At 37.8% G+C, this 25,059-nt stretch overlaps 1 protein-coding gene across 1 annotated transcript in view; it reads left to right on the top strand.

Annotated features, from left to right (window-relative positions):
• Positions 1-23,239, top strand: part of adgb (androglobin) — a 33,810-nt gene extending 10,571 nt beyond the window's left edge. Inside the window, exons 13-39 of the mRNA XM_008397740.2 lie at positions 11-64; positions 165-258; positions 366-398; positions 859-997; positions 3,762-3,807; positions 4,656-4,752; positions 4,860-4,923; positions 5,084-5,179; positions 6,130-6,238; positions 6,447-6,597; positions 7,865-7,979; positions 8,722-8,889; positions 9,306-9,444; positions 9,705-9,839; positions 11,491-11,584; positions 12,614-12,745; positions 13,205-13,352; positions 13,457-13,644; positions 13,755-13,933; positions 14,868-14,950; positions 15,540-15,651; positions 18,216-18,370; positions 18,648-18,803; positions 18,928-19,012; positions 19,101-19,203; positions 21,947-22,130; positions 22,271-23,239. Of these exons, the coding sequence (XP_008395962.1) occupies positions 11-64; positions 165-258; positions 366-398; positions 859-997; positions 3,762-3,807; positions 4,656-4,752; positions 4,860-4,923; positions 5,084-5,179; positions 6,130-6,238; positions 6,447-6,597; positions 7,865-7,979; positions 8,722-8,889; positions 9,306-9,444; positions 9,705-9,839; positions 11,491-11,584; positions 12,614-12,745; positions 13,205-13,352; positions 13,457-13,644; positions 13,755-13,933; positions 14,868-14,950; positions 15,540-15,651; positions 18,216-18,370; positions 18,648-18,803; positions 18,928-19,012; positions 19,101-19,203; positions 21,947-22,130; positions 22,271-22,423 (3,212 nt within the window). The 3' untranslated portion in view covers positions 22,424-23,239. The remainder of the gene's footprint in view (positions 1-10; positions 65-164; positions 259-365; positions 399-858; positions 998-3,761; positions 3,808-4,655; positions 4,753-4,859; positions 4,924-5,083; positions 5,180-6,129; positions 6,239-6,446; positions 6,598-7,864; positions 7,980-8,721; positions 8,890-9,305; positions 9,445-9,704; positions 9,840-11,490; positions 11,585-12,613; positions 12,746-13,204; positions 13,353-13,456; positions 13,645-13,754; positions 13,934-14,867; positions 14,951-15,539; positions 15,652-18,215; positions 18,371-18,647; positions 18,804-18,927; positions 19,013-19,100; positions 19,204-21,946; positions 22,131-22,270) is intronic.
• Positions 23,240-25,059: the final 1,820 nt, after the last annotated feature.

Below are 25,059 nucleotides of genomic sequence, written 5' to 3'. Positions count from 1 at the left end.
TTGAGAATAGAGGAATGCAGTACCTTTGCTGTGAAGAAAACACCTCGAGTAAAGATCATACAAGGTGTGTATTGTCTGCTATAATGTCATTTGCCTTCCTTATGACTCTGTCCAAGTAATGTTGGCATGATATGTTCGAGTTTTCAATGTTTCTCCATTTGCAGAGGAACCTGAGCCACCACATGAGAAATTCATTGAGGTTACCAGCTCTTTTGTTTTTCGCAGTGCCACAACCACTGGAGGCACTGTTCCAGAACCGTACGTTCTTTTAAATGACCAAAAGATGAAACCGAGTTGAACTGTTCTTTCTGTTTTGGTTTTGCAACATACTATTGTCTTTTAATATTGGCTTTTGTTTTTCACAGTGACATAAACAGTGAATCCTGCGTCCCAGAACCGTATGTTCTTTTAAATGATCAAAATATGAAATCAAGTTTAATTGTTCTTTCTGTTTTTGCAAGATGCTATTTTCTTTTAATATTAGCTTTTAAATTGTGCTAATATTATATTATTTCTTGCTTTTCTTTCTTACCACTAAGGTAAGAAAGTGGTAAGACTAAGGTACCACTAAGACTTTCTTACCACTAAGGTAAGAAAGCAAAAAACTGACCCCATATATTGTTCTAACCCAAAAATGATGCTACTTATGTTTCTCGCTCTGTCCTTTGATGCAAAATGGCGTTGCAGGATTACTTGCTCAGAACTGTAAGATATAAAAACTATGCATTTTTTAAATTATTATTTAATTTCAGGTAGAAATTGTGTTCTATTGTTAGGTATACAACAACTATACAACTATTTTCTGGGTAAACATACTAGTTCCATGTACTATAATGACGATGTGTTTTTGTGTGGCAGAGAGACGAAGGTGAGCACACCAAGGAAGCGCACCCGTAGACCCAGTATGTTGGTGATTACTGAGTCAGAGGAGACAGACAGGCGTGATCCTGAAGTAGCTGACCTAAGCAGCGCTGCCGAACTGAGGATGACTCCACAGGTCTCTTTATAATATATACATTTAGAATAAATGAATTTAACATGTAAAAGTTACTTTGACTGTTTAGGGGAAATGGACTGATGGCTTCTACAGATTTTAGGATCTTTGAGAAATTGTATTTCAGTAGAAGTGATATTTTGTAGCTTTTTGTTACTACCTTCCGTTGTTTCATTCTTGTGCCCTCACACCTCTTTAGAGTCATTATCCATGCAGCTGAAGGCTGATCAGTAGAGCCTTGTGTGTTTGTGACAGCACGGCTGCCATCCCCCAGTCTCAAAGTCACTTCTGTTATCTCCCGGTCAGGCCACCACTGACCAGAGGCACATTTGGACTAAAGAAAGAATCAGCTCAGAAAGGGAAATACCAGAGGCTAGCATTCAAAGCAGGAGACATATCCTTGCTTCTGTCTGAGACGAAGACGGAAGCAAGGATGGCAAGGAGCACAGAGAGGCAACTAATGGGCAATAGAACAGGATATGAAAAGGGGCTTAAAAATGGTTAGAAAGTGATAAGTCCATAGGTGGAAAGCAAGAAAAGAATCCCCTGCAGTGTGGTGGTGCATAGGTGTCATACAGGAAGGTGTCATGTACTATGCTGATGAAAAAAAGGACTGCAATTAGATGGTGAGCCATGAGTGTCTACATCTCTCGGGGGCTTCATTATTACACTCCACCCCCAGCATATGCAGGAAAAAATAGCATTCATATTAATCGCCCTCTTGTGTAACTCTAAGCGGTTATAGGGTGGATAGGTTAGGACAGTGTTGGCATGCTAATTAGATTTGTGTACGCAGACTTCTCAGATCAGTTTGCATGTGTCATGTGTGTGACACTTTTCATGGCGAGCACATGGTGGGTCACATGCCGAGACTGTGAATCGAGCAAAAAGGGTTTCTCGCTGCGTTTTCCCCTCCCACCGTTTTTGTTAACCCTGACCAATAGAATTAAGCTCTGCTGCTGACTCCAGGACAAAAGGGAGGTGTCATCACATGACATCATTTGTACCCTCTGCTGGAGTAAGGTTTATGCTATTGGCTCATAATACAAGCTCTCTGCTTTTTCTTATTAAATTGATGATCATCCAAACTTACAGCTTTGTCATTCATCAGTTTGCTGTATTCTTGTAATCTCTGATGCCAATATTTAGAATCCCATCTCACCACACAGATGAGTAGTCTCATAGATGGGTATAGAAAACATTGCATGACTTGAGGTTTTATGAACTTTTGCCAACATACATAGACATCTGCATATTGGCATTTCTGTTGCAGCAGAGCTCTTTTACAGTGGTAGAGAGGAGGTCAAGTGTGGCTCCCGATCACAATGCCTCTTTCCGTCTGTCTGAATCTCTGGGTACTTATTTGAATAAGTGGTGACTCACATGCAGCAGCAGACACACTCTCTGCCTCTCTCTGAGTCAGAAAGTCTTGGCTGGGGATACTTTGAAGCTACGCAATACAAATTGATGATTCTTGTTCAGAACTGAGTAAACCCTTCGACATTCACCAGATTGGTTCCTCAAGGGAATGTTTTTCGACAAAGACTTGAAAGGGAGGAAGGTTTAGATCAGTGAGACATGGGCACATCGTCTTGTACTTGGCTTTGATATCAAAGACGTACTTTTCTGGAACAATCGGCTTGTTTTTTGTTTAAATGAAGCTCACAGCAAAGCTCATTTTACGACGCTGTAAATTAAGAATAAATTGGTAAAAGTGAAATCTAAATACTCCTTAGAACGTGTTCCATTTCATCACTTACAACCTGAAAGTCCAATATATATTTTTTTATTTAATGTTATAGGAACATATGAAGGATAATGATACTTGTGTTTTAAAATTTTTTTGGCCCCCTTTGCTCAGATAACCTAAATGAAATGAAATGCATTCAGCTGCATTCACAAGTCAGGTCTTATCTCTGGCAAACAGCATTAAGTAGAGAAGACGGCAAAGGCTCACGATAATTTTTGAGGACCTGCAGAGAAACAGCTTGGGTAGGAGATGTTGTCAACAGGACAGCTATTACTTTTGTACGCCACAAGTCTGGTCTTTATGGGAAAATAGCAATAGCAAAATCTCTCTTTGAAGTCTTTCTTTAAAGAAAGAGACCATGTGTTGATCTGTCACCTAAAATCCCAATAAAATACCTTGTAGTTTGTGGTTGCAAGGTGAAAGTGTACTGTGTGGGGAAAAACTATCTAGATGTTATGAATGTATTTGACTAAATCTTTATTCAGATCGAGTCCTTTTATCCTTCACTTCATTAATTTCCCTCACTTTCTTTCTTAATAGTAAAACACTTCAAGTAAAAGCAGCCAGGAGTATTTGGTGGCAGACTGAGAGGACACGAAGGGGAAGCGAGAGGAAAAATAGCTCAAGAAAACATTTCAAGTATATAATTATGACTCATTAGTGCTATAACTTTAAAGGATTGGGCAGACTTGCAGGGAAATCGGAGCCACTGTGTGAATCACCTCTAAAAGGAATAACAAACTACACAACACAACAACTCCTCCTCTGTCACTTGCATTCAGAGTAAATTAGAGCTAGTATTCCCTGGTGGTGATTTTAGTTGGGGCGGAGCAGGCCCTGTCACATTAAACTGTGTCTCTGTGTCGGGTGAGAATGGCACAACACCACAGCTGGCGTGGAATAACTAGAGGGTAGAAGCACATCTCTCGCAGTGGTACTCTGTCAGCATCCCACAGTTCATGTCTCTCTCCCGTTTTTTTTGTTTTTTTTTTTCTGTCTCTCTTGTTATCCCTCTAGGTTATAGCAGAGGACAAGACAAAGGACGGTGATCAGCTCTTCATTGGTAAATGCCATTTCCATGCAATATTTTCACTACTTAAAAGAATATCTGTGTGGAAAACTGCCTTGTAAGAAGTCAAATATTTGATTATAAGAAAAATTACACATCGTGAAATTATACATCATGAAACGTTGCTGTATTTGGTCTAGTTGAAAGCATCCGTGGAGTTCAGCCTTGTTACTATGATGGGAAATATTTGCACCCATCTTTCTGACTCTCTGTGGGCGAAGCGAACATTTGAAGAAGACAGGATTGAAATTTCAGCTTGTGACATCAAACCGATTCTCTGCCTCCTCTCTGCCCCTTTTTAGTTGCTTAGTAACACCTGCAGCTTGAGTTAGCAGACCACCATTGCTGAGCGGCGGAGATGCTTGCCCTCGCAGGCTCAGCTTACTGATCAGAATCTCGCTTCAAGTAGAGCTCGGGGGGTAGACCGTTTGCATGTGCGCGTTTTTTTCTTTTTTTTTGAGGATGGAGCCTGTATGCGTGCATATGTCTGTGACTTTGGACAGGATGCACAGAGATAGTGGGAGTTTGAGTGGGAGTACGGACGTGCATGTGTGCTTACACTGTGCCATTATGTGGGAGTTTGGCCAGTTCAACTTGCTGTAATGATTTGAGTCTAGGATAACTTGCTATGACTCACACACATTTACTTGCAGCATTTTGAGACTAGAACTATCAGTGTGACTTGAAAAGCGCCACTCATTTCAGCTGTTAATCATCTCAAAAAGGTCATTATTTTGTTCCATATGTAATGATTTAGTGCGTGCACTTCAAAGACATCTTACGACAAACATTCCTGTAGTCATGACGAATTATTGACCTAAGTTCAATCCACTTCCTTCCAGATCAAATATCAACTTCATTTAAAGATCCTACAGCCAAGAACGTCAAACCCCTACAAACCACATGGGTGGACATGGATGACTTTGCAAAATGTTTTCAGTGAGACAAATGCAAATGACAGCAAGAAATACTACAGCGCATTAAGTAATGGTTGGGTGAAACAAACAAACAAAACAAAACAATCTTCCTTTGTTGTTTTTCTTCAGGTCATTGTTGGTCTTTCACAAACCCCAGATGTACTCTCATCATATCCAGAGATCACAATTCAAGGTAAAAAAAAAACAAAAAAAAAACAGCATCTTAGAATAAGTGACTAATATCTACATTTTTAATATTGCTGTTTCCTGACATTTCATTCTTTTGTGCTTTGGATATTATCTTAATACTGATTATTGTGATAACCATAACCTGACTGTTCCTTTATCATCAGAGCACTCTTCTGTCAAAAGATATGATTATTATCAGCGGCTCTGCAACCTCTTGTCAATATCCTACCAATAGATCTGTGGATATAGCAAGTGCTGAGGTACATACGTAAACACACACATTTTGAAAAAATATTTTCTCCTTTACAGATTTGGTCTATTTCTTTCTTTTTTTATGACATGCAAAAGTTTCCAATCACCTAAGCCATTTTAACTAAAGAGAAATATAATACGGGTAAACACAAAAAAAGCTCTCCAAACCAACCTTGACCATATGTGGGAAAAGTAAATGATCAGCTATTTAGATCAACTTAATTATGACTAAGTTTTTGGTTTTGGAAGCTGAATTAAATTGTAGTTTCCACACCTTGTCTCAAGTTTGTTTGACATGTAGGATCAAAATATCACTGAAATAGAAGCTGCCTCTTAACATAAAGGAGACTCAAAGATCGAAAAAGCAACACATTGTGGCTGAATTTTAAGACATTCAAGAATAGAAAAGAAACTAGCTCACTTACATTGGGACACAAGAAAACTGTGTTTATAACTTTTGTCCATAAATTATGAAAACATGGAGCAATGTTGAACCTTCTCAGCAGTGACCATTACTCCCGTTCATCAACGAGTCATCCAGGACGGTCAGGAAAGAACCTAAAACAACATTTAGCCCTGAAAACTTCACGTGCCTCTGTCAAGAACCTTGGTCATGAGTCAACAATAAGAATGAGACTGGACAAAAATCCATTTCACATTTCTCAAAAAATGCATTGATCCCCAAGACAAATGTAGGAATTTTTTGGACGGCAGCTCATTTTCATTAATCAGTGAAATAATCATTGGAAAACTGCCCGTAGTGTTCAAAAATAGAACAACACAAGCAGCTAGCACTGAGAAAATATTTTATATGCATTTCACTTTCTATCCTTCAGTTTCTCCTGCTAAGAGTTCAACATTAGTTTTTTCTCCATGAAGCTTTCCTCTGTTCTTGTTTCATTCCTCCTGCAATTTTTATTTAAGAACATATCGGTCTTGTGTGTGTTTCTTGGCACAGTGTTCAGAGGTAAGAGGAACTTACTATCTTTTTGTCGACTCCCTGGAACCTTGCGAGATCCTCGTCAGTTTGTCTGCCTTTCTTCACTGGGGAGAGATTGGTGAAAAGAGTAAGGGATTTATCTGCACATGAACACGCACTTAAAATTTCTTTGCAGTTTCTGCAAGTAGCTCGACTTACTTGCGTGTTGCGTGTATATCAAGTTGTTTCTAAAAAACCCCCAATTATAACGTTTGTGTTTACCTGCATTAACATTTTGTAATGTAGATTTATGTTAAACTATACAACCATTATATTTGAAATGTTTTCCATTTCAGCATGTCCTGTTGAGAAAACGCCATTCGGAATGCACAGGTCTGCAGCGCTTCTTATTCAACCTCAGTCCTGGACAAACTTGCAGGCTCAGCTTCCAGTTCTCACTATCAAGACCACCTACTCAAAGGCAGCTATTCTTACCTTGGAACCAGGGTAGGACTCATTTGTTAAAACTGCAAACAAATTTAAATTGCACTAAAAACATAAAAGCAAAGGCACTCTCATTGGCATCGGTTAAGTACTTAATTTATTGGACAATAGTGCTTAAAGATTCCACATCAAAAGGAATAATGGCATGAGAAATCCATACTTTATATGATTTTTTTTAATTTCCTACAGAGGTAAATAACAAAAGGAATAATGGCATGAGAAATCCATACTTTATATGATTTTTTTAAATTTCCTACAGAGGTAAATAAGTGGTTCATTATTTCCCTTTTTTTGTGTGTGTGTTTACAGCTATTGAAAAATCTACCAGTGGCTCTTATAACGTGAGCACATATATTTTCCCACTATAGTTGTCCTGAAAGGCAGCAAAAAAGTATCTGGTCTCTTCTCTATTAATGGCAACAGTTTGGCCTAGAAGGAGAAAGCCTAGTTTCTGGGGTCAGGAGCAAGTGTGCAGCAATGCAATTACTGCTGAGCCATAATCATGCACAACACTCAATTGACAATGCCCCATAATACTTACTCTCCTGTGAACTGTTATTATGCTTTTATGTTACAAAATGTGTACTGCCCTAGCACATCTTTGTGTTAAACTCTCTGTTCTGCTCTTTATCCTTTTCCACAGTTTTTTGTTTCCTTCTTTTCTGTTTCTGCAGACTTGCCAAGATCTGATTCACTGCTCACCCATTTACTAAATGCTGTGATGGCTGAATTGTATAAAGCTAATGGGTCTTGAGTAGCACAATTCCACGCTTCAGTCCCTGTGAACTCAGCTGGGCATTTGGCAGACAGACTTTTTGACCCACTAATTACCACAGAGGAAAATGGAAACATGCAGTACTGTTTCCAAGAACACAGTGAATCTATCTAAAATACTCAGGGAAATTTAAAAATATGGTTCCTACTCAGTGTTGAAAAGTATGAAATTAGCTTTTGATGATTTTCCATCTTTGGTTAAGTATGATATTAGGAAAAAAATGTATAGAAAGATGCTCAGATTTTCAGAGGTTTTCTCTGGAGCATAAAGAAACGTTTAATAGAAAAAAAGTAAAAAGGTGTAAGTAAAGTAAAACAATAACTGTAAACTCGATACTAAATTGATTTTGGGTTGTATTTAATGCCGAATAATCTAGTCCATATTTGATAATAAACATTGAATAAATGGTAGAACAAGTCCTTATAGTCTGTTTAGTAAACAGGGTGAGCTGTTTGCTGTTTGTAATGTATTTTGTCACTTTTTCTCATTTCTCAGGCGAAATGTGTTTTGCCTCCACGTACATGCAACTCTAGGCTACCACATCCAACTGAGCAGCGAGACGCAATTCATATTAGGAGATGAAGAAACCATTATGCCCAGCCTAGCAAAGGTGACCCAAAACAGCTGATCATGTTGGTGGCTCTACTGGACAATATAGTACCTTTGATTCTAAACGGATTATTTTTATTTCCGTTTTATTGGACAAAACCACTGACGGTATCAGTACATTTCTGATGTGTGTATTTGACCAGTTAAATAAGAAAACCACTGTGTTTTCTTATTTAAGAAAACCACTGTGTTTTCTTATTTAATGTACACTGAAAAAATTCAGAAGAATAGAAATATCCTTTCATGTATGTAGCTGTGGGACTTCAGTAGGGGGATAGTTGGTGAAAATAAATGGACAAATCTTCTGTTTGTCTATTTCTCCAAGAGTGAAAAAATATTTTGTTACTGAATTGAAGAACACTTGTTCGAGCAATATTTTGTATTTTCTTTGTCAGAAAACTAATGATGAAACAAAGAGACAAAACCAGAGGAATTTGAAATATTTTTTCTATTTTTTCTTTAAACATTTACTAATATAAACACTTTCTTTTGAAATATTTTCTCTAAAACATATTGGAATTACTTTTTTCTTTACCCCTACAGCTTTTAAATGTGTGCAGCTGTCCGTGTACCTTCACTATTGCAGATTTAAAAAAAAAAACATTTTCAGTTTGCCAGCACAGTTTACAGTTTAAACTTCTTTTTTTCTGCTACATTTCTGCACCATTTGCATCAATTTTAGTTTAGTTTTATTTAACTGGCAGCAGTAAATAAAAACCTATACTATCGTCCTGTCTTAACAGGAAAGTGTTCGCTTCAATGAGCAGGCCATGGTCATATTCAAAGCCTTATCCAAAGTGGTCGCTTCCTTTACTGATGAACATAAGCTCCCATCACTCAGAAAGACCCTGGAAGTTACTTATTTCCCCCAAAGCATCTTTTATAAAACCGGGACAAGAAAACACCAAAAGGTAACTTGCGATTATAATGTGACATGAACATATAACCATATAACAATGATCCTATTGTGCAGCAAATATGTATGGATGATGCAGAGAAACTATTTAATGGTGTGTCAAAAATTATTTTGTAAAAGTTTATAAGTTGGTAAAGATCTAATAGCCCTAGCAGAGAACCTGTTGAGTTTATCTCTTATATACACAGGAGTTTGTATATAAAAATGGCAGTAACAAGTCATCTTTAATTATTAATGATTACTATGTTTAACGTTTAGCAAGCATGAGAAGTAATTGTCCAGAAGTTATTGTCCTACAGGTAGTCTTTCTCATAACTATGAACTTGCAAAGTCAGTTTTTTTTTTTTTTTTTGTCCACACATTTATGTACGTATTTGTTTCTTTGTCTTTGTTTGTTTGCCGGAAACAAAGCTGTTTAACTTGGCAGTGTTGCACATGTTTCATGAGGCCCAGGGCAGAAAGCTGACATCACAGGAGTACTTTGCACTTCAAGCTCTTACTGCTGACCCCTCACTTTGGGCCCCTGACGTAGAAGAGCCACCTTCTACCCGTAGGTCTTATTTTAATGTTGACAAATAAAATGTGTACATTTGCATATGTTTGTAATTCACAATTATGGCATGCTGTCTTGCAGCTTATCTTTGCAACAGCTGTTATGTGCTATAATCTGTGGATTTACTCCTAAATCCAGATCTGCTTGAGGGAAACCATTTCAGAATATATAGCATTTGAACTTTTTATATATATATTTTTTTTCATTTTCTATACTTTTAACGTGTTGGTTTGTTTCTCTCATTTTCCTGTTTCTAGCAAATACAAAATGCTCTGAAGTATGGGAAGACAGGGAGCCAACAGACAAAGAAATCCAGGCAGTCACAATTCTGCAAGCTCGATTAAAAGGGTATTTGGTGCGAGGGGCACTTAAAGCCTCAAAGCCTGGTAGAGGTAAACATGAGTATATGAGAAACATGCATTTACTGGAGAGTAGCTTACATTTTCACCCGTTGTTAAAATTTTCCTGGTTTATTAAATTGAGCTGTGAAGCAGAGGCGCAAATAGTGAAGGATTTCAATTCTTACCAATACACCAACACAAAGAGCTCTGTAAATGAGGAAATGGAGAAAGACATTTAGCTAGTTGCTCTCACAACGCCCCCAAACAAAGGTTCCGCTTCAACACTACTGCTCCCATCCCGACCTCAGGAAAGCACTATAAATGCAGGCAGATTAACATGCCGAACTGCAAACAAAATATAATTTGTCAATTTTTTGAAAAAAAAAAATACAAATACAAATTGAATAAATTATACATAAAAATATTTCAAAATTATAAAACAACCAAAATAATGTGATGGCATGCTCAGGTGCACATCAGGATGAGGCAGAAGCAATCTGTCCAACCAACAACAAATTTCAGATTTCAAGTTGACTACTGTACACATTGAGCCACATGGCCTTCATATAAAAATCAGTTCATACCAACCCAGTTCATTGCAATCGTAGTCACATTCAGTGCAGTTTGATCCCAATTAACATATATTACAATCAAAGCTAGTTGTTTCATACTATTCTTTTATAAAAAAGAAGTAGAAAACAAAATATGACATTCAGTGCCTCTGTAGAATAATGAGGACATTCTGAAAATGACATTTGTTTTGATTTCAGTCGCCTAAGGCTAGTTTTGGCAACTCCAGGTATGATATGTGTCGGTGTCGAAACCAGTAGCTTCTATAAGGCATCACTTAAAAAAGAAAAAGTTGACATGTAGTTGGAGTCTTCAAAACATCTAGAATACTTGCATTGTTATAGAAGCTGCCAGCACTGCTAGAAAAAGTTGAAGGGGGTCATATACCATTGACCACAGCACTCACTGGACTGTTATGCTTTGGTTTTTTTCTACCTCTTTTTCCTACCTCTTTCCTGTTAACATATATTCTCTCTGTTTCTCTCTTTATATGTGAAGCAGCCTGTCCCCAAAAACCCAGACATTACAACATTTAATTAGAAAATGTGACCACATAAGGGGGCAAGGAAATAACAGGGGAGTCTTGGAGAAAAAGCAGTATGAGGCATGGCACTGGCAAAAACTTAACCCGATTTTTACTGAAGTGCAAAAATCTGTTATAGATCCTCCACTTCACCTAACAATAGACATACAGTTACCAGAACAACAAACTAAATTTCAATTTAATCTAATTGTTATGTAGTTGCCAAAAGAGTGGGCTTTGAAGATTTGTTCGCCGTTTTCTTGACCCCCATCCATCCCAACGAACAGTTCCAATAAATGCTGGACTGTGTCATGTCATATTTACTCAATAAGATTTCGAGACTCCAGCCAATTTTAGAGCTGAATTTAAATATCTAATTAGCTACCGGTAAATAAATAAGAATCCTTCTAAAGGGACCAAAAAAAATGAAGGAAAATAGAAAAACCCACAGACTGGCAAAGTGAGTCTGATTTCCAATTTCTGTGGCCCTGCCCAAACTAGCTCATCAATAACAATGGTTTGTGTTTTTGGATTAGCATCCATTGTCTTTCAGCCTTAATAGCGGCTGATTTTCTTTCTTGATTTCTTTTTTGTGCTCTTGTCATTCAGGAAGAAAAGAAAATGTTCGTGTTTCCAAGATCCTTTCAGAAATGTGGCACAAGATCGAAGCAGATCCAGCAAAACATTCTACCTTGTTGCTACGGTAAATAAAAGACAGATTTTTAGAATGTGAAACTGTTATGAGGAATAGAAACACAATGATACAGGTACATCTAATTAAGTTATGTTATTGAAAAGTTTATTTATTTAGCTAAATTCCATAAGTAATTATTATTAAATTAATTTCAAACAGATGGATGTTTTCAAGCCTCTATTTCTGTTAATTATGATGACTTTCTGCTTATAGCTTGGGAAAACATAATTGTTTTATTTCCTGGAAGATTAAATTACTTCAGACTAATAAAAATAATACTACAAAACTGTTAGATTACTGAAAAGAATGTTTAATACCTGCTTAAAAGATGCAATTTTTAACTACACTTTTAAACTAGTTTCCTCGAAACACATACTTCAATTTACTGAGCTAAGCATCAACGCTTGACTTTTGTTTCTGTAAACATTTGGAGAACAAATACCAACATTAGAGAAAATATAATGTCATTCCAGCTTCATTTTTTTTTTTTTTTTGAATATTGTGCAGATTGTGTGATCACATACTTTGCCTCTGATCTACCGCATACCCAGAGTTTGCTCCCTCTCCTGGTTGTGGCAGCCTGTGGGGGCCATGCAGGGAGTATTTTCCACATTGTGTTCCATCTTTTCCCAGTGGTACCATCTGCTGTTTATACTCACCCCGTACCAATCGGCTTGCAGCGTCTGTCGAATGACCCGCTGCCTCGGGAAGTATATATGTGCACAAACACTGAAAGCTCAGTCAGTGTGTGTATGGAGGACAGAGGGGGCATTTCTTTGGCTGTTGTCAACCTTTAAGCATGTGCTTGTCTTAGCTGACAGAAGCATCTACTCCACGCTGAGAGGCAACAAAACGGCATCTCCCCCTCTTTAGAGTAGCTTTCTATTCATGTGATATACTTAGTAGGTTTCATTCACTTTCTGCTAAAGTGTAAATGTTTATTTACTCTGAGAATAATTTTTAGAAATGGTGCATAATCTTTGCAGACAATTTCTTTGCATTTTTAAGTATCTTCTGATTCCTGTCTTTCCTGTCCAGATACATTGTTGATAATTTAGGGGAGGAAGAAGAACTGTACCCCTGTCTGCAGGATGAATCGTCAAAAATCGCCTTCGCTGATTACTCCGTCGCTTTCCAGGACACAAACCAGTCCTGGGCTTTGGTCTTCAGGTTAGAGAACAATTCTATTTTAATCGCTAGGTTTGGAAATTAAACAGTTTCCTATCAACCTTTAATATATCTTATATGTTTGGTAATTAAAAGTCCTCTGACAAGCCACCACAATGACAATACAGTGAAACTTTTTTTTGGCAGGCTTCATGATATCTGCTAAAAGTGTAATTTTAGCAGATACTTTTCACTTCCTAAATAAACCAAAGTGTCCTTTTTATTTAATCCCCTCCACTCTTTAAAGTGTCCACACCAGTGGGTGTTGTCAGCCAGACCTGGTGCCACCAAGCCTGATGCACAAAAAAGATCAATCAATTACCAATCAGTGTCAAGTCGAGCTGAAGCTTTGGCCGATTCTGGTCGCAGGGCAATTTCTTGTTGCATCTCTAAATTTTGTCTTTTAAAATGATTACTGAGTTGTATCTCTAGCTGACAACTTCGTGTTTGTTGTTTATATAGAGAGGTATTCATTGTTCCAAAGGAGATGCTGCTGGTGCCAATCATCTTGTGTCCAATTTCTAACTGTTGTCTGCACGTTGTTAACAACGACACGGGACAGGAAGTCGAGATGCTCAAAGTGCTGCCCCACGTTTACAAACCCAATAAGGTCTGTGGATACAGAGATTTGTTCTACCTTCCTTCTCAAAGCACCAGGAAATCTTTTGTTACATTTAGATTCTTAATTTTTTTTATTTTGTTTTTGTTTCGCAGCTTGGTTACACGTTTGTTGCGGAGGTGGTTAAGCCCGGCTTCTCTCTCAGCGATGGCAAATGGAGGATGCGGTTGATCGGCTTAAAAGAGCCACTTCCAAAACTGAGCCGTGAAGTTCCCGTCAGTGCGTTCACAGTGAAGCAATTCCAAGATTATTACATTCCGAGCGACAAAAATCTCATATGTCGGTGAGAAGACAAGTTATGTTAAACTAACAGTTTAAGAAAGTATGGACAAGCCGACTGTAACACTCCTCTGAGACAAAAAAAACAACTGATTTTCTGAAAATTTCTTTCAGTTACACTGTTCACGTGATTGCAGATGCTATGGCCACAATTCAGTTTGAAACGTCTGACCCAAACGTGTTGATACACTTGTCTGTTCTGGACAAGGAGGAGGAGATGGCCGGCATCACTGGGAGGGGCTTTGTTGTACTACCTGTATTCTTCTTCAAGGCAAACAAAGGTCAACAGCCAGGTAAGTTAAGTACTTTTTGTTAAAATCTTTTGTATTATGAGAAAAATTTATTAATTTAAGTTCTTCATGAGGCAGAAAGTTAAAATGCCTCATAAATATATGTACAGTATGCCCATTTAATGTCTTTTGGAGAGTGTAAAGACATGATTTAAACACCATAAAGTGATGCATATGAAAGTGACAGAAAATACATGTTGAAAAGAGCAGTATTATGTAAAATAGACTTTCTTTTTTTTTTGGCTTCACAGCATGTTATAGTGATATTCCCCTCATCAAAAACATACCTGGAGTGCTGCTTTGATTCTTTTATTCTTGTTTGAAAAGTCCTTTAATCTCCCATGGCAACCATTCAGCTATGTATGGGGAACCTAGGACGAAGCTCCTCCTCAGAGCTGCAGCTTCCAAGCTTCCACCTCATAGAGCAGCCCTCCCCTGTGACTCCTCCACTCGGCTCCTTCAGACTAGCCAGCAGCAATCAGCAAACACCTGGTGGAATTGCACATTTGCTGAGCTCATTATATTAGCTACTTCTTAGAGCCACGCTGTTAAAAACGTTACTAAGAGGTTAATAGATGAACAATGTTGTGATAACTTCCTGAAGGCGGAGCGTTAAAGAACCGTCCTTTCTTAAAGAGACAGAGGCCCAATTTCAAGGTGTTAAATTACAAAGTCAAATTTCTTTTGGGTTATATTTGAAATGTATCATTTTTATAACAACTGATGGTAACATAGTTACTTGATTGTTCTATTCACTATTCACCCCACCAATTAAAATTGTCACAACTGCAAATCAACTAACTTTGTGTGTGTGGCCCAATTAAAAAAAAAAAAAAAAAATCTGTCACCCTGGAGACCCACACTTGTCGAATAGGCATGTTGTTAAGGTTGACTATTTTTACTTCAGATATAAACTGATGTGAATTTTGTGTTACAGAATTCAGGAAGGAAAAGCGACATAGCTTAGAAGTTAAAGATCAGACCTGTGAAAGATCAAACCTGTCCTCTGACTCCATCCCGGTACAAAGACTTTCTATGTTTGTCCCTCTCACCTAGTTAGTTTCCGCCTGTCCATATCCGTTTTGCTTCCTGCATACGGATTTGTAAGCAGGCTCACACATATTGATTTACATTCACCCACACATACACTATACTGCCAAAAGTATTAGAACACTTTTGCTGAAAGTGCTTGCCTGCACAAATAGAGAATTTTTTTCCCCCTCTAGTGGAGAAAAAGAAAAAAAAAGTGTGCTTCTTAAGTTCTGAAACATTTTTTTTTTTTCCTTTCACACTCATGATTTAACTAACCAGGTCTTTGTTTTTGCTCGCTGTGTGCTTTAGTCAAAACACGGAATAGCTAAAGCTATGTCTTGCACTTTAAAAACCCTTTCCACTGTATCAAGGCTTATGGCTTTATGCTTATTCTGCTGTATGCTGCATGTGTCTATGCATCTTTTTGTACTGTGTTAATTTCTTTGCTTATATATATATATATATATATATATATATATATATATATATATATATATATATATATATATATATATATATATATATATATTGCATTGCAACATTTTTACTTGAATCTTTGCTTATTTGTGTTTCACAGGATCATAAGTATGTGGTACAAGCAGAGATACTCTGTAAGAGCTGGCATTTGGATGAAAACCAGCTGGATTTTGTCCATATGCTGCAAGAAATGAAGAAGAATGAAATCAGAGGTACGTACCGTATAAAACTACATAGATGCCACACCAAACAGCTATTCTCAATAGCCCCTAGGAAAGCTAGAACAGCAAGTCACTCAAGTGAGTCTTGATCTGAACTCACAGCTCTTAGTATGCATTCCACATGACTCATCTACCCCTGTGATACATGTATGCCTATAATAGACAATGGAACCATTTTCCTTTTGTCTTTGCAGCATTTAGGCCTCGGGTTCTAAATGTTTTTGTTTTTTTTCTTTTCCTCATCATCATTACTCTTGTACATCTTATTCTTTGTTTTGAAGTGTTATTGATACTCATGAAGCAGTGTTGGAGCTTAGGCATTTCTAGGCTTCCAATGGCCAGAAGCCTGTTATTACAATGCAAACTTGATGAACACAGCAAATCAAATAGATATCTGCTTAGCCCGTTTATTATTGACTGTTGAAGCAATCTTAGTTTCTTGAATGGGTTTCTAATTTTAACCATTAGATCAGATCAGTTGGAAAGACAAAAAAAAAAATAGAAATTGGTTTACATTTTATAGAATCCTTTGAACAGTTTGAAGAAAATTCATTGGCTGCAGCTGTGTTGCTGTGAAACAGATCAGCATGGGAAGAGTATGCATGATTGCCTGTAGAAAAAGCCCAATTTGTTGTCATTGAATTCTGACTGTTTGTTACTCTTGACAATTTTGCTTCTATTACAGTTAAAATGAGATATTCACATACACTTAATAAAAAGATACACACTATTTTTAGGTACGTTAGAAATTATTCTAGAATAATTATGCCACCTTCGTAAATACAGAGAAAAAATAACCCCTTCTTTAAAGTTATAAATGTACATAAATTTTGTTTGATTTTAGTAGAATTGCCTTTAAATTGTGTGCCTCGAGTCGGAAATTTGGGGTATTGTTCCACATGGTTTACACAATTCTTTGCTCGAATTTTTGCTCACACTTCCTCCCAGATCAGGCGTAACTGCATTAGGTTAGTAGGCTGTTTTTTTACACCACGATTTGCAAGTTTCCACCTTTCCCCCCCGAATATTTATGGTATCTGACCCTTAATGCATTAGCAAACAGGAGAAGTAACAGTTTCGTAACCTAACAAACGTAAAACTAGTTTTGACAAGTTTTGTCTGAATAAACGTCAGATAAAATGTAGGATGGAAAAAATAGTAGTTTCCTAAAGTCTGTGCAGACATCTGATTTCACCCATTTAGACAATGAATGGTTGTTAAATTAGATCAAATAAATTTGTTTCTAGCGAGACATGCAAGGTAAAATTATGCTTACGGACAACATTAAAATGTATATATTTTATTTGTATAAAGATTGTTATCAACTCAGGTTATTGTCTCAAAATATGATAGCATATCGCAATACTATATCCCTTATAACGTATCATAAAATATTTTTTATCTATAAGAAATTCATACCCCAAAAATAATATCAACCCAACTTATAATGCATCATCACAATTTCTTTGTTCTTTGATTTAAATTGCTAAATGATTGGACACAATATCACTATTGTTATCCATCCTATCAAGAATGTTAAGCATGTTGTCACTGCTTTTGTTCGAATGTCCATGGAGGGGTCAGTCCTCACAAACCTCCTGTGTTCTTCAGATAATTTTGTAGAAATGGGTCAATGGGATGTCAAATGAAGTTGGCTCTTGCCCCCTGGTGCCCAGGGAAATATCCAAGCAGAAGACTGGATTAATTTCACCCAGTTTAACTCTGTCTCAGTGGTGGGACTGTGCCCTTGATCATGCTCCCATCACGCTACGCAAATACGCATGCAGTGCCATGCCATGCAAAGCTTTTAAGCCTAATTTACAAGTTGTCTAACATGATGCAATTAAAACACTGCACTGCATGTGTTTTGGCACATGCATAATATTATGGGTGAACTATATATTCTTTATTTCTCCATTAAAGCAGTTATCCACCAACACTTATTTGTTGTGAGGATTATGGATTTTTTTTTACCCTGAAAATATATTTATTTTGCAACAATGCACATATATATTTTTTAGATACAATAGGAACAGCAAGTTTCTACATCCGTAGGAGAATCTATCAAAGTGCTTCAGAGAGAATGGCAAGAAGTTCGCTCAATGATGTTACAATAGTAGGATTCACTGCATTGACACTTAGAAGTCTGTTAGTTTTAGCTTTTGAAGTGCAACAGTGCCATCTAGCATACATGTGACTGCACAACACATGCACCTCTTGCCACACTTAGTCAATCTCCTTTACTTGTTTAAACAAGGCTGAAAAACGATTTTTATTTGGAAATGGACATGAATTCTTTTTAAATGCTGCTGCTTCTTTTCATCTCGGAATATCTCATTGAAAAAGATCAAGTAAAATTTGCAAAATGTAAAAATAACAGTTTAGCACTGAATTAAAAGGGTTTGCCAACCAGTCCAGCATGTTGTAAAATATTTCTATTTTCTGAAGCCCCGAAGCATTTTCTTGAACTGTTTGTACTTAAGATAATGTTCAAATGACATCAGGCAAATTAAAAATAAATAAAAAAATTCTTTCCTACTATCTTTAACATTCAGTGTTCAAGCCTGGGGACGCCAAGTCTTCGTCTAGAGTCGGCACACCAGGCCACAACGGTACCAAGACTGAAACACCAAAAATGGGCCGAAAGGGTGAAGTTGAGAGGCACAGAGGAAAGTCTAACGTCTCCATAGGTGTTTCCAAGCAAGGATCGGTAATGTATCACAAAAGTACAGTGACAGAAGACATTAAGCCAACTAACAGTCACAATGCAGGCCAGATCATATTTATTAATTTTAAATCTGTGAGGTAGAAGAAGGTCGTCTGGCAACTGTTACTGTCCAACTTAATTATTAGTAATATATCATAACTACAATGAATTTCTAATTTAAAAAGCATCACAAGTAGCAGAACAACGACCTTCAGCTTGTGCTTGTTGAGGTGAGCATGATCTTTCATTATCTTGTTTGTGTGTGTGTGCCTCTGCACAGAACCTGGACCTGACTAAGCCAAATTACACACTGCGTGTCGCCGCTGACCACACCAACCCGGAGTGTATTGAAGTAAAGAGAGATACGGAGAGAGTTGACCAGATTAAATCCATGAAAAAAGCCTGGGAAATGACTGAGCCAGGGCGTTTTGAAAAGGTAGCTCAGATAACCCCGTGAGAAAGAGAGAGTTTTCAAATCCAGTTTAATCCCTACCACAAATGAAAATACATTTTGATGCATTATTTGCTCATACATGCGCGATGATGTTCTGTTGTCGTAGGCTTCTAAGTCCCGCCGCCTGTTCCTCAAACAAATTAAGCTACTGGAACTTGGTCATCATATTCCACCTGAAACCCAGGCCCCTGGTATTATTCTACAAAGACTTAAAATCATGCATTTAGCTTTTTTTTGTGTCTTTTATCCTTTTAAATACAATAATTTCATCCTTGGCAGATCCACTCAGCCCTGATCATGTTACCCAGCCCAGTCCATCCGGCGGTGAAGTGACCACCCCAGCCTTGCCAGACCTGTACACAAAGTTCGGGCATTTGTTCAGGTCTGCTTTCGCTCTTTTTTGCTACTTAATTTCACGGAGGGGATATTTTGTGCTTGAACACTGATGTTTCAGGTTACATAATGCATTGTAGAAACATGCATTTTTGTAACCACAGAGTGGATTTAAAAAGCTACCAGAAAAACTTTTGGAGTAATTTCCCCTTAAGTGAACTTAGCTCTTATTAGTGCAGTGAAGAAAGATGTCCCTTGACTTTTCCACATCTTGAAAGGGCAGTGCATCCTGTCCAGAGGGCAAGTTTTGAATAATTGTTTATGAATCAACTAAAGAGTGGTGGCTATTCACACAGCTTGGTCCTAGCTTTGCTGCCTTTCCATATTTCCGACTGTGTGGTTAGTCTCAACCTTTAAATAACACCTTAAATTAGATGAATATTGCCGTTAGTCATAGTCGGTATTTTTAAAGTCTTCACCTGAGTTCCCACTGGATCTCCCACATGCCTTCTTTTATTCCCTCTCTCCTCCTCTCCCATTGTCCATCCCTCTACAGGACAAATGAGATATTTGGGTCTGTTAATTAGAGAGCTATTTCCGAGCCCCAACGAGTCTGTTGCTCCGAAGAGATGTGGTCTTTTTATGTCACCTTTCTTATCCTCTTGTGACACTTGCATGTGTGTGTTACTATGTCCAGGCATGTCTGACTGCAGACACCTTATCCAGCAATTTTAGAAAAGATAATGATCCAAAGCATTGGTCTGTCAGAGGCACCGGTTGAAACCAGCGGTGCAATAGTCTCTCACATATTTGTGCAACAGGACGTTGAGTTATACTTATTCAGACTTGCACAATTTCTCACACAGTAACAAAGATACAAGGCTGTTGCTCATTAACTGTGTGTTGACCTTTGCTGACTTTCTCCTCCCCTCAGTTAAAAATTAGCCATTTGCATGGGGAAAAACATTTATAGAGTGCTCAATAAATTTGATGTGATGATACCAAGATGTAACTGAAGCCATTAAAACGTTATTTTAGTAATTTGAACAATTCAAAGTAAATTCAATCAAAGTGCAGCCCATGTATTGCTAAAAGCCGTCCACGGATAGCTTTTGCTGTACATTTCTGTATTTAAAAAGACACGGTTGTTTAGTTTTATGTAACCAGCTATTCGTGAGTATTGTTCTAAATAATCCCTAATTTTTCACAACTGTAAGTCAGCCATTAAATCATAGATGTCATAGTTTGTTGGTGTGTGTGTTGGTTTTTACCGCATTGTGTTTTGATTCTGTGTTTTAGCGCCACCTTCCCTCAGTTCCCTGCTCAGCATCTTCCTCAGCTGTTCAGCATCTCCCTGATAACTGGGTTCCACGTCACTAAACACACTTCCTGTGTATTTAATGTCCCTTCTATTTCTTTTCTGCTGCCCTGCCTGCATCTATCTGTAAGCGTTGTCCTTAGTAAATCTTTGAAATTCACAGTGTTGCTCCTGAGATCTTACCTGCACTTTTTTCCTCCCTGAACACATTATTGTGACAGAAAAGCCGTCAACCACAGCTGTCTGTATGATTGGCTAATTTGCACTTATTTTTTTCCCCTTTCAAATCTTCAATCTGTCCCTTTCATATTAATGCTCCTTGTCACTTCTTATTCGCAGATGGATATATGATTCCACACCTTTTCCACATTCTGTAAATAAGGATCTATAAATATGCTAATGTAACTCATCCACATGTCTGCCTACCAATAGACTTCCTGCCCCTCTTGCTTTGCTTTGCTGCTTAGTTCTAACGCTGGGTAATTCAGCTGTACATGTCTGAAGTAGAACTCTAAATTACATGGAGCTTAGCGCAACTGGAAGTATTGTTAATGTTTGTACTTTTTGTTGCTCTGCACAAAATTAAAAACACAGTATACATTTCGATAACCATTTCAGTCCAGCTAAAACTGGCTTTTGTTTTGTTCAATGACTTTAAAAATGTGACACATGAACCTTGAGACGCTTTACGAGACATATCCATAACATGCTGATGCAATGGAAATTACCCAAATGACACTTAAATATCCACTATTCAACAATGACCCACTGTTCAGACACTGTGCCTGCACTAATGAAAATGCACTGACCTTTGCATGGTGAATGCCTGGAGCAGCTCCACTTGACGGCAGTTCCACTAAATTTCTCATAGACTCATAGAATTGTTATTCTCAGCTGGTCAGTTGATCTTTAATTATGCAAAAAAAATAATAATAATAACTTCAGAGTCTTTTTAAACACTGAAAGTTCCACAATCTTGATCCGAATAGCATGCACTATACGACGCAAAAGCAACACATATTTTAACGCTTCACGATTCCAGGATTTCATATAAAATAATTTTTCATATGTCAAAATAAGAAATGGTGAGTTGATGTCCATACCACATGGACATAAAGTGCACAGCCTCGATTGCGTCTACAGAGCCACACAAAAACTCCAGGCGTGTCGGATTTGGTCCCCGGGCCTGGAGTTTGACACATGATGTAGAGAAAACAATTGTACAATTTGAGCTTTCTTGGACAGATCGATCTCTGACATGAAACCTCTGGACTTGGACAATGCTATACTAGAAAAGGTTTTGCCGTGCACTGCTGATGAATAAATTTGATCCAAAATGTGCTACTTACTCATGAATGTCCATTCTGGAAGGAGACCTCTCCGAAAGATGTTGAAACGTTAACATGGCTGTAAATTGTGACGCACGCACACGTGCTTGCAAATGTGCTCAACAAGGCTTTGTGCTTGGATGCAGACGCCGGAAACATTTTCCAGAACTATTGGACACACAGGGAGAGGAGGAAAGGGAGGAGAGGCTCTACGAAAAGATCCACAGCTACCGGGTGGCCCGTGAAACCATGATGGAGCGCTACAGGCAGCATATGATGGAACAATATGACCTGAAGAAGCGTCACATCGAGACGTATGAGAAAGTGCTGGTCAGTGAAACGAATGAAAGCGTCGTCTGTAATTGTTTGAAAAAAAAAAAACAAACGAACAAAAAGAACCCAATAATGAGCTAAGTTAGCTACACAGGTTTGACATCATGTGTTTCTCTCTGCTTCCGTTTTGCGTGTAGGAGACCAGTGAGAAATTATCCGAGGATTACAAAGAATTTTGCAACCGTCTGATAATGTGGGTAAAGGAGCACGAAGAGAAACCAGCTCAGGAGGAGGTTGAGGCGCCGCCTCCACCCCCTCCTTCATCCAAGAAAGGCAAGAGGAAGAAATAATCAGTGACTTTGATCTTCAATCTCAGTTCACCTCAACACGTTTGCTGAAGAATCCTAATTTTATTTGTTGTCTGTTCTTTATGGCACAGTGCCAAACTACAGGTTTGCTTGCACAATTCAAAGTTGTTTGTTTTATGACTTTACTTAAACTGCATTCTGCAGTTGTTTATGGATGTTTGTTATGGTATCCAGGTGCAGCGGATTGGATTATCATTGGAAAGTGAATTTATTTGAATAATTCAACTCAAAAAGTGGAACATTTATTACACAAATGATTAGAAATTCAGCTAAATCTGGTTGTTATAGCTTGCAGGTAATGAAAGATCTCAAAAATTGTTTATTAGAAAATGTAATTTTGTAATTTTTTGATAAAGAAAGGTTGGCTTACTGAGTATATGCACCTAATATGTAGATGGATTTAGCAGTTCTTTATTAGTGCAACGATGTACGTCGGCATCAAGGTGTTCGTCCTGTGCCTCTGCTGAGATATTAAGGAAGTCCAGGAGACTCTTAATAATGACCTTCAACTCGTCTGTATCGGTGGGTCTGGTGTCTCTCAATTTCCTTTCTTCCTCCAGACTTCGAGAACTGTAATTTTTCAGGTTTTCATTAGCTGTGGGCTTTATCCATCCAAATTCACCGTCTAAAATTATGCTGCATTTATGAGTTTCACGTTTTGAATGGAGTTGCTGAACTAAATTAACTTTTCAATTATATTTTTATTCATCTTCAAGTTTTTAATTGTAACAACTTACTTACTTACTTTTTTCTGCTCATATTTAATAAGTTGGCATGAATAAAGTTTATAATGCACGATTCTAATGTTTTCCTACCCAAATCACCTTCATCTCTTGTTCTGGATTTTGCCATGAATGATATTTGGTGAAATAACCTACTGAATAATTATCCAAGATGGACACAGTTTTACCACAAGTAATAAGAATTATAATTTTTTAAATTCTAAAATGCTAAATATTTTTACATTACATTGACATGTCTGGTGAAGATTGGTAAGCCTCACTTTCATTTACAGACAGAAAAAAAAAAGCTGTTAGTAGCTTTGATTTCTTCTTTGGGTCCACTTGTTTTTCTTTGGGTCTGCCAGAATGCCTAGTGTGCCTATCAGATTCGGCTAATCTTTTGTTTGGATGAAGGTCATTGTATTGACTGTCTGACTCGAGTCTTGTCGAATACAGAAGACCTCCCCACAAGCTGAGTGCCACTGATTGATTGGTCAGTAGATAAACTGTAGTCTCTCTGAAACCCGTCACAGTCGCTTTCTGCAAGATAATGTGAGGCTTGAGGAAAAATGTAGCAGTGAAAACCTCAGGGTGAATGTGTTGCATTTTCTAAACCTTATAAAAGTATTCATACCCCTAAGACTTTTAAACATTTAGGAAGATTAAAACCATAAACATCAAAGTAGTCCATAAATAGAAAGTGGAAGAAACATCGTCCCCACATGGATCAATAGTTTTTCATGTTCATCTTTAACTGCAAATGCAAATGCAGCTGAAAGAATTTTTGGGGTTTGTGTCTGCTGGTTTTAGACTAGACAGAAATTACATGTCTGTTAAAAGCTATGCAGGACTTTAAAGAAAAAAGGAAAAAAAAAGACTTCATAACTAATGTTTTTTTTTCCCTTATTTTTTTAAGTGAAGCAAATTAATGTTGGTGGTCTGTTTTTAGTTTAGTATTTAGAGTGCGTGCGGTTTTCTTTATCAGATTCGGCTGAGAAATGAGAATGAAAATTGGAAATGAAAGGAAGGATGATGCCATCTAGTGGCTGCCTTCATTAATAAATTGTCATTAACATGTCTACTGGTTATTCACTGTTGTCTGAAGGTTATGTTGGGATTATGCTGTGCATGTTTTTGTGTGGCACGTGAGTAATGGAGCAGAGTTATCTTTATTTTCCCGCGGTTCCACCCTGCGGTATTCTCATCCAAAGCTTCTGAATTGTGTGCCTGACAGTGCACAGATTATTCTCAGAAAAAAATGGAAGCTTTTTAATGTGGATGACTTCAAGAGCACAGGAAAAAGAGTGTTATAACAATTGCATTGTTACAAATTTTAGAATAGCTTGAATACATACGTAGCCATACATTAAAGTTTGACCACTTCTTATCTGCAGCTACCTGTAGTGCAGTGAGGATTGTTATGAGCTGTGTGTCAGAGCTCACTGAGTCAGTTTTTTACTGTAACTGCATGACAAAGCAAATGTTAAAAATCCTGTTTGGTGCATGCCTGCACCGCTCTCGCTTCCCCAGCTCACTGCTCCCGTTGAAAACAATTAGCCAGTCCGTTATGTTTACCCTGCACCTAAATCATGTTTTCATGAGTGTTTGCATGCTGCAGTATTTCGCCTGCTACGAGAGAGATATCTTCCGACTCTCTAAGTGACAGTGACATGTGTGTATTAACGGAGAGGCTGTGTGTTAATTGGCAGCTGTTGGCTTGTGGTTTGATGCAAATGCGTTGTGAGCGTCACAGGGACTCCAGTTTAACCTTGAAAGCAAGAGGACACACAGCAAGTTGCTCTGTGTGTGTGCGTGTGTGTGTGTGTTTGAGAGAGAGAGCGAGAGAGACTTCCCACAAGTAATAAGAAAATATTTGATTCTTAAATGGACCCACGT

This window comes from Poecilia reticulata, linkage group LG21, assembly GCF_000633615.1.
Source record: "Poecilia reticulata strain Guanapo linkage group LG21, Guppy_female_1.0+MT, whole genome shotgun sequence".
In the NCBI taxonomy this organism is placed as follows: domain Eukaryota; kingdom Metazoa; phylum Chordata; class Actinopteri; order Cyprinodontiformes; family Poeciliidae; genus Poecilia; species Poecilia reticulata.
The sequence above is the reverse complement of the archived record's forward strand: the minus strand, read 5'-3'. Positions and strand labels throughout refer to the sequence as shown.